Below are 10,049 nucleotides of genomic sequence, written 5' to 3' on the forward strand. Positions count from 1 at the left end.
ATATTTAGTAATGTGGAGGGGGGGGGGGGGGGTAGTGGGCTGTCCAACGCTGCACATAGCAAATATGTCCTCACATGGGAGTAGAGAAAAAAATAATACACTTTTGCATTTTTCTTCAACCTAATATGAAGGTACACAATGTTTAGCCCTTCATTTTGTTGCGGGTGCTTGAATTTTTAGCGTTGCCCGAGTGGTGTCATGCCCACATTGCTCACGCTATGGCACAACAGTGACAGTGACCAGGAAGTAGTTGATCTGGACTGTTCATGGACCAGAAAACACACAGGCAGAGCACACACAGTGAAATCATCGGTATTTCAAAATACTGACAAATGGAAATAATGAGATACGCATACGTCTGTAAAACATATTGCTGTGACATTCAGACAGCAGTGTTTTATTGCTTTGCTTTCTGCAGATGTACAAGAATTACCTGTTCCCCACCCTTGCCATCATTTTAATATTTTTACTTTATTGTCCATTTGTCAGTTACAAGCTCACAGAACAGAGCAGCTGTGGAGAAAAAACATTTACTGTAACAATAAATACAAAAACCTGGGAAAATTGGATGCAGAATTATTGAAAAAGATGGTTGGTTTTATTGGGTACAATTCCAACCCCGCCGAAGTGTTTGTTTGCATGAGTGAGTCAGCCAGGAAATATGGCAAAGCGACACAGATGAGATATGGACAAACATATGTGCGGCAAAGCGGAAACATGTGCGTGTGCATATACGGATGCAGTCTACAAAATCAGTCCATTTTGTATTTGGTACATAAAGGGTAGTGTCCAAGATGTATACATGACATCTGCAAATAACACTTGCTATACATTTTTTTACTTGTGTGAAATATAACATCAATTAAATCCTCGGTAAATGTTCATAGAACAATTTGTAAGCTCTTCATGGTTGCAGCCAGTAAAGAAATAAGAAAAAGGATTCACAAATCCAAACAAATAGTTGTGGCTATGCAAAACGGACTTGTTGAGAAAACATGAAACTTTGCCCTCTAGTGGAAACATCCCCGGTAGCAAACGAAATTCCTATGAATGTATGTTAAAAGTCAGGTGTGTCTTATTTTGCGACAAGCCATCCTCATTTAAAAAATAATGTACATCCCACCCACGCTCCAATTGACAAAAAAAAAAAAACAACAACCTCAAAACACGTTCACCTGAGAATGCAAAGAGGTCTGGAACAGACATGCTGCAGTTGCACGGAACACAAACAAAAACAAATAATATATTTGTACATATATATATATATGTATATATAAAATACACACACATATATATATATATATACACACTCCATGTATAGAGATATGCGTTTCTCTAGTCTGTATGTGTAACATATAGTATAGCAAAGTAGACATGATACATTTCAAAACAGGGGTTCCCCCACTTAGGCAATTAAAATGCTGGAAGCGATTTCATCAATAGGCAATCACGCACATCACATCTTGGACAATACTTTTTTTTGGGGGTGTCAAGGTTGATGCGTTTCGGGGTGTGAGGGAGGAACACACGATTTCATTTGTCTCTCGTTTGGGAAACCCTGTTTTCATGTTGGGAGGCGGAAGTACTCCTGACATCATTGCTCACTTGCTAAAGTGCTTGACAGTGACGAGTGAAAATAAACATCTTGTCTGTCTGCAGCAGTGCACACTTTGCAACATGTCACAGTGAGCGCGCACGGTGGCCAGGGTGAAGAACACATCCATGCAAAATGGGGATGGATGAATGAAATCCTCAAAAAAAAAAAAAATAGGCTCAACACTTTATATTGAGCGGCTTTAAAGACCAGCAGTGGAACCTCCAAAACGGGGGTAAAAAGTGCCACAATATGAAATTGACAGTTCTTTGTGTTACCACTCCATTAACTGTTTTTTTTCTTCTCTAATGGGCTCCTAGGAAAAAAAAAACACAACTTGAAATTCTAATTAATTCTTGGAAGTTCCGCTCGCTGTAAGGTATCGTGAGAAGAAAAACTTAGAGCCCCACTTAGCTTTTCATACAAACGTGGATATAGACACATGCACACACAGATAGAACTTCTTCACCAGAGTCCGTTTCCTCAGCACTGACAAGATTGAATCGAGAAAAAAAAAAAAAAAAAAAGGAACAAAAAAGAAAATCAAGATTTATAGCGAGATCCTACAACAATATATTACCTTTTTAGGGCTGCTTTTGAAAGTGGACTTTTTTTCAATGAGGGGCTTGAGAATGAACTGAATCCCTCTTGCACGTACAGAGACACACACACACACACGCGCACACACACACACAAGTTTGGACTGAGGTAGGATGAAAGTGCGCCTCTCCACTACAATATCTGATTTCATGAACATGGAGAGCTTGGGCAAGAATTGGCTACCTGAAGAAGTCGCGGCAAGAAGTGGCAGGAGCGTGATGTGCACAGAGCAACGCCAACTCTCGTTCTGCGTAAAAAAAAAAAAAAAAAAAAAAACACCCAGAAGGAGTATTCAAATGAACGGCAGGAGCGTGGTGGTGGTCTCTAAGTCCGCCTGCTCGCTCCCAAACGTGCTACAACGTAAAGAAAAACAGAAGGAAGAGGCGCTCTGTATGATATGGGAAGAACGCGGATAGCAGCGTGAAAGAAAGAGGAAGACTGTGGGATGCTCAGTTATGCTGCATGGATGAGTCCTTGGAACAGTCGCATATTGACACACCCACAAACTCATTCCACGGCAAAGCCGCAGGTCTCCTCGATGGCGGTCAGCAGCTTGTCGTATAGTTTGTCGTAGCTCTCATAGGGCGGAATGTCGATACGGTTGAAGCTGAAACAATATGTGAGATTTTTTTTTTTTAAAAGAGAGAGAAGATATTCACAGAGAATAGCGCTACATGGGGGAGGGGTGGCTAAGTGAAGGAACGTTTGAAAATATTCAAATATTTCTCTAACAGTTGATGACTTGAAAATTATGCCATGATTTTAAATAAATCTGGAGAAAATGTTTTAAGTATACATTTATAGCATGTATAATCCATCCACCATTATCTAAATGACTTATGTGCATATCGACCTGACCAATTACTCAAAATTCAATCACGACTATAATACTATAGTATGGTATGTACTATATAATATAGTATATATATAGTGTTATACTAATACTATTCAAGTTTACAATTACAAGACTGGCAATTGTAACAAGAGCTTACATAATTATAGTGGTTCAAAGAAATTTGTCTTAACACATCCTTCTTTTTAAAAATATTTAAACATGTTCTTGTTTTGTACCCAAAAATAAATGATTACCAAAATAATTGTGATTATTATTATTTTTTTCCATAATTGAGCAGCCCTGCATATACACACATGCGTATGTGTGTGCGTGCGAGTATTTGGATTAGACAAACCAGGTGTGGGCTTTGGGCAAATTGTTGGCGTTGGCATCAATCTGATGAATGGTAAAAAGTCGAGGCCCTGCAGCACCTGCAGGCAAAAACGACAAGAAAGCAAACAGAACTCAGCAAACGTTTCACCTTTTGACGTGTTACTTTTACACGTTGAGAGAACAGTCAAGTCTCTGAAGCTTTAATGACAAGGTGACACAGACGAGAAGAGTTCTTATGAGACTGGACCTTGCAGCGCCTTGAAACCCTGCAGGGGCACCCTGGAGGAGCCGGTGACAAACTGCAGGAGGCGTGCCCTCCTCTCCTCATCAAAGGACTCGACCGCCTTCCAGAACCACTTGACGATGTTGCTGTCAGGCGTGCAGTGCTTCAGACGCGTGTTCGACTTCCAGTCGGAGACGTCGATCTTTCCCAGGCCGCACACGATCAGCTGGAAGAGCAGAGAGAACGCTAGAGAAGTGCCGACGCCGAAAAGGACGACGGCATTCTGACGTCTTCGCTCTCGTACCTCGAGCTCTTTCTCGTCAAAGGACTTGAGCAGATGTTGTGGGATGACCTCATTGAAGCCTTTTTGCAGTGCCAAAAATTGAGCCTCGATTCCGTGTAGGAAACGCCAGTTCACATATAACCTGCAAAGAGTAGCAAACGCTATTTCGGGTTCCGCGTGCTGACAGGAGATCAATCCAGTCAAACAGAGCGCTCTAATAGGCAAAACACATTTCTCAACTTCTGACGAACGCCTTCATACCTGACGTACTCCTTTTTGGTATCCTCGCTGACAGAGATGCTCTTTCCGTTAGGTTTGAGCTCATGCTGGATGATCTCTCCATAAGCATTGTGCTCAACGCAGAAGGTGTGGTCCAGGACGCCGGTGATGTCATTGTCCCTGGGGAGAAAAACACCAACGAGCCATCGTTACTATGGCGTGTATTTTAAAATATTCCCTCCATGTTGATCTACTGCATCAAATTCAATGTACGGGTGATTTTTTTTTCAGACTTGTATATATATAGACTTATATATATTTGATATACTCTGTACATTTGATTTCGCATTACCTCTTGTATGCAACTTCATTCTAGGTTTGCTTAGTACACAAATTTTGATTCTACTTAATCTAATGGCTAAATAAAAACACAACGTCTGCATGACCAAATAAAACCAGCAGAGGGCGCCGCACGCGTTTCAATTGGCTGCTTTAGTATACATACGTATGTAGTAGGTATGATTTACTGTGATTGTGTAAATGGTAACAACTGAAAAACATACAAAACGTGAAGGTAATGATTCTTTATATTATAACATTATTCTTTGAGGGAAGGGCATCTTACAGGATCCAAACGAGACTGTTGTGGAGGTCGGGGTCTACAGACTCCATGTCATCCAGTGTGATGGGTTTTCCCAGCAGTTGCTTGTAAAAAGGCAGAGTGAAGCCTCCGTCGATGTAGTGGCCATGAAACACTGCCATGCCCATGATGCGACCCACAAAGTGGAAATACGACAGGTGCTCCTGCAGACGAAACGTGACATGAAAATGTACGTTAGACATTTTATTGCAAAGGTCGTTGGTGGCCAGACGCGTTTAGCCATTCAATCCTTCTTTACAGGGTTGACGGCCGAGTCGGGGTTGATCTGTAAAGTGTAGATGTCGTCTCTGGAGTACTGGAACAGGCCGTAGTACGGATTGAGCATCTCATGGGACAACAAGTACAACCATTCCCTAAGACACACGCAACATTTATGAAAAGCATTATTTTCTATACACATTGATGTTCAGGAGGATATGCTCCAACAAAGTACCTTGCGACCCCGCCGTAGTCGAGTCCCTCTTCTCCTCTAAATTTGATCATCAGTCTTTTCCACAAATCCTTTGGTCGCATCTTCATCACCTGCCGGTACGACTCCTACGGTTGAACACATACCAGGCGGGAAATGACGATACAGAAATGGAGCACAAATGAAATAGAATGCCAAATAATAGTCCTGCAGGGGATGTGTGGGGTTCGAAATAATAGCAGTTAGCGTTCTCAAAACAGCATCATTCTTCATGTTATTTAACTGCACAAAACGTTTTTCCTTTCGACATGACGCAAGAGTGGACCTCTCGGGGGGAGTCCGGCCTCCAGAGGCCGAGTCTCAGTAAACATCTCTGCCCACCACAGCGAGCAACAGCTCTTGCTGTAAAGTCACAACAAGAGCTCGACCGCTTTCAACATTGAAACGCTTCGTCTGAGGCAGCATTGAGCTAAGTGCTGCCAGCAGCAGCTGTTCAACAGAACTTTGTGCAAACCAGCAACTCGTGCTCGTGAAAGCACTGCACCTCAACCGCATGCATCATTATCGATTTTTTACAATTTTCAAATGAATGTGTGCTACAGGACGCAGGTCAAGATAACTCTCCAGAAGCCGTTGTGCGTTTGCCACCTCAGTCTCTCTGCCCCGGCGGGCCCAGACAGTGAGACGAAAGCAGCTCTGCACACTTCAACATCTGTCATGTCCAACGAGGATGAAGTCATATTTTTCATTGCTCAACTTGAACTTGCGACGTTACGTCTGGCTCACCACCCTGGCCTTCATTGCCTCCGTAAGGCGCCCCGCCCCGCCCCCGTCCCCATCCCGAGCTTCTTAGCTGCTGAACTCATCCTGAAAGAATGCCTCGCCTGGGTCAAACAAATGATTGGGAGAAGGAAAAGGAACAGAATGACACTCTGAGCTTGCGTGAGCTTCTTTCTGGTCTGCTTTTCCCTGGAAATCATAAAGTGCTTCCAAGTACTGCTATGTTCTTGGGCTGCCCCGGGCCTTTTTCTGGGGCGCGTCATAAACACTTTGAAAGGAATTGCTAGTAAAATGCAAAGATGTTGAGAGCATTCCATTGTTTACAGGCATGTGTTGTCCAAAAAAGAAAGGCATGTAATCCATTTTATATGCATACGAGTTAGTTTGAGGTTTTGCGTGTGTTTGTCTTGCACACGCTCAATCGCAGCTGTATGGCACTTGGTGATTGGCTTCATTCTTCTCAGATATTCATTTTCTCTTACCTCAAAGATCTCCTCACGACACACCTCGATGCGGCAGTGGCCCGCTTGCGGTTGTTGCTGAGAGAGTTCCTGACGTAGAATCTTGAGCTTTTGCACCAGATCTCGCTTGTACTTGGGCACCGTCAAGCACTCGGCCTCCTCCGGCAACTGGGCTGGGGAGAGAGTCTGCTGGGGGCCACTGGAACCTCCTTGGCCCTTCATCTGAACTGAATGGCTAGAGAGAATAGAGTGTGGTGGTGGCATTAGGCTTTTTTTTTTTTAATTGGGTACCATCAACAATGAAGACAAAAACTGTGATGCTGACAATAAAACTGCAAATGGAACTCACTGAAATGCAGTCCGTGCATCTCTGCTCTGGCATATTTGAATTGTTTAAAAACTTTTTCATTTCTCTTTCCACTTATGTTGAAACGCAAAATAGGTACATCATATCCAGCACAAATAAGCACATCAACTCAGCTGGGTAGCTCTTTCCCTACCTTCCACCTCCTTTCCCATCTGTTGCATAAAGAAGTGGATGGACCGAGGTGTCCCTGCCCACCACAAGTGGAACTTCCATGACCCAGCCACAGGAGTGGCCACCCTTCTACTTTGAGGTCATGCTGGGAAAAGCAAAACATTTCTGCAAACTTAGCTTTTGTCTTTGTCACTCCAGACACTTCCTTGAATGCTGCCAGTGAGGTTGAGTTAATTTACCACTCCGCCTCGGGTTCATCTATGCATGGTCAGTACAGCGGCTGAGTCGCCCTCAAACCATCTCTGTGGTGTCGGCGGTGGGATGCCTGGGTGGCCCTCATCAAAACGTAATCCATCTCTCCCTTCAACAGGACAAGAGCCCACATTCTCCAGTGAGGAGATGCTGAGTCAGCAAAACGCTTCTTCACAAGAAGCTGTTGTCGTCTGCTGAGAGACGGGGGTGGGAGGGCCGGTCAAACAAAAGGCTTCTCACCGTGAGGTCTTCATTCACACATCAAGGAACGGGAAGCCTTCTAAGGTAGCAGTATATAAGCAGCCACTTATTCCAACACGGCTCGTACACTTGAGGACCCCGGTTCAGTGGCTTGAGCCTCGCAGCCGTTCCAAACTAAACGGGTGCAGTGTTTCACGGGTCTGTCCCTGTATAATCAAGTCCACTGTTATTTATTTTTCTGGCAAGCTCTGGGGCTTCTAGCATGTCAAAGTATTTTCCCCGAAGAAAAAAGGAAAAGAAAAGATGGCCTTTAAACATAATGGAATGTGCTTTTTTTGACCGTGAGGCTTAAGACGCCTCCTTTACAAAGCATATAATAGAGTCCAAATTCAGCACACTTCTTTGGACAGCACACTCTGTAATTAAAAATACATTTTGACAAAGTTAATGGGCTCTGGTTTACAAACAAGAAGAGCTCTGCATATTTGATGGTGAATACAGAAAATGCCAGCACGGCAAATCTGAAAATCCACCAAGCTCTTCACCGCCACAGCATGGATGAAAGATGCCGACTGGAAGACAATGCAAATTCAGCAAACATTTTTCTAAATGCTTGTGTGCACGTAGTCGAGAATGCAGGAGTGAATGTTTCGCAAAAATATATGGTTAGACCTGGTCCTCATTCTGTATTCAGATGTAGATGAATATAGTGAGGCGTGCCACCATCCACAAGAGCCATCAGAATGAAGCCACGTCTTCAAAACGGAGCCCCCTTGATGCCTGGTGTTCAAGCCGCACCCGTCGCCGCCAAACCCCCCCCCCCCCCCCCCCCCCCCCCCCACCCAGGAACGAGATTCAAAGGGGCCTTTATGAATCCATCTGCTGAGGGCATCAGCTGGGGCTCCTGCATTGTAAGAGAGAACTGGTCCAAACTACGGCACGGCAACCGACTCTGAAGTTGAACGCGTGCTGAAAAAATGATTTATCTGGACTTCACTTTCTAGCATGAAGATCAGAATTGATCCATTTGAAGCCTGATAAGAATATAATAACACCAACCAACAAAACTGTAGCATGCTGTGCCTACTTTTTTTTCTTTTCATTTCAGTGAAGAAATGATTAGGAAGCTATGTGGTGACTGGAGAAACACACTTGGGAACGCGGAACTTTCAAGCAGCTTGGGCACTTTACATTTATATATGGTAAATTATGGCTGTGGTATACGCAAACTGTGAAAAGTAAGCAATCCTCACAACTCAACACATTAAAGCAAATATTTATATACAAAATGATGTTGCTCTTGGGGCAATACCCGCTTTGGCCCACTAAATCGGAATCCACGAGTGACTAAAAATACCTTCAGCAAACAGTGACGCAACTTCTCAGATGTACACTATGTGCTGGTGCATGGGAGGAAGCAAACTATGGGAGAGACAGTGTGGCAGACCACAGTAATGTGGCCGTGTCTGACTGTCTGACAAGTGTCTGACAACAGCAGCCTTCCACGGCCTAAGACGGACGGACAGACGGACGCCATACCCGCTGCCAGAAATATGTTTGAAACAGGTCCGTGCCATGCCTATGTCGAGGAACACAGAGGTGTCAACAACAGACACAATTTTGCATCACATTTCTTCTGCTCTATTCTGGCACACAAAAACACCAAATGCTACTGGATGCAGAAGATAAAAACATTGACAAATACAAAGAAGCAGAAGCACTTAAGGGAAAACACTGGCTGATAAAAATGGCAAGGAAAAATCGCCCTACATGGAAATCATTCCATTCAACGGCCTTTTGTCTCTGGCAGCGATAGAGCAACACAGATGTCTGCACGTTTTGTTGTCAGATTGAGGTTGACACACAAAAAGCCAGTACATTTCATTCAAGAGCATTATCAAGTCAAATGTGTTTGTCCGTATGGTATGAATCCCCATGCACTCGTGCCCGGAATCTCTTTTCCTGGCAACTTGTGATGGATTTACACAAAACAGGTCAACTATGGCCTCCACCACGAGCATTAGCACAAGGCAGCGTGCAATAACTGATCCTGACATACAGGTACCACCTCCATCAAGGACATTCAAAAGTAATTGGGTAAAAGCCTTGCTAGATTTTAGCTGGGTCACGGTGTGTTCATGTGAACGACGTATAGCGTTGTTGGGTGAAATGTCCCCAAATCTGAGTGATAAAAGACAGATGTCCTGACAGTGAGCCAACGGAGAGGCTTATAACTTTAACAGTTTTTGGAACAGCGCAGAGGGTGGGGAGCAGCAGAGATTGAGGACAAGAGCTGATAGGGTAGTGGTGGTGGTAAGGAGAGGGGGGGGGGATAATAATAGAGATGCAACGATAAAAAGCCTCTTAAAGGCCTCTGCAGACCGTAAGAGAAGACTAGCATGCCCATGCAGGAACAATTACATTTTGTTTCCAAGGCATGTGCCTCATTCTGCTCATCTGCTGCTGTTAAACAAGCCGTTTTGAGGCACAATAAGCAACAAGCAAAGAGAGCAGCGCCAAGGTCTGCAAGAATAAGCCTACAGTTTAAGTTCGGGAAAGGGGGAAAACGCTGTAAGGACATTCAGGCACTTGGGAGCGGTAGCTGACAATGGATGAAGTCATATTGCAATGTACCCAGGGAAAAGCCAGCAAATCACCACGTGATGCATCTTTGTCACTGACAACATTCATATGGGAAGAATTTTTCATTTTCAAGGTAA

General features: G+C 43.9%; 1 protein-coding gene across 2 annotated transcripts in view; it reads right to left on the bottom strand.

Annotated features, from left to right (window-relative positions):
- Window positions 1-357: 357 nt before the first annotated feature.
- Window positions 358-10,049, bottom strand: part of LOC133151460 (E3 ubiquitin-protein ligase SMURF2-like) — a 32,820-nt gene continuing 23,128 nt past the window's right edge. For both annotated transcript variants that reach the window (XM_061274521.1, XM_061274520.1), the window contains exons 12-20: window positions 6,420-6,633; window positions 5,182-5,285; window positions 4,987-5,101; window positions 4,713-4,891; window positions 4,130-4,267; window positions 3,890-4,010; window positions 3,610-3,811; window positions 3,385-3,460; window positions 358-2,801 (exon numbers count right to left, since the gene is read on the bottom strand). In XM_061274521.1, the coding sequence (XP_061130505.1) occupies window positions 2,702-2,801; window positions 3,385-3,460; window positions 3,610-3,811; window positions 3,890-4,010; window positions 4,130-4,267; window positions 4,713-4,891; window positions 4,987-5,101; window positions 5,182-5,285; window positions 6,420-6,633 (1,249 nt within the window). In that variant the 3' untranslated portion in view covers window positions 358-2,701. The remainder of the gene's footprint in view (window positions 2,802-3,384; window positions 3,461-3,609; window positions 3,812-3,889; window positions 4,011-4,129; window positions 4,268-4,712; window positions 4,892-4,986; window positions 5,102-5,181; window positions 5,286-6,419; window positions 6,634-10,049) is intronic.

The sequence above is a fragment of the Syngnathus typhle genome, linkage group LG3, assembly GCF_033458585.1.
Source record: "Syngnathus typhle isolate RoL2023-S1 ecotype Sweden linkage group LG3, RoL_Styp_1.0, whole genome shotgun sequence".
Classification (NCBI taxonomy): Eukaryota; Metazoa; Chordata; class Actinopteri; order Syngnathiformes; family Syngnathidae; genus Syngnathus; species Syngnathus typhle.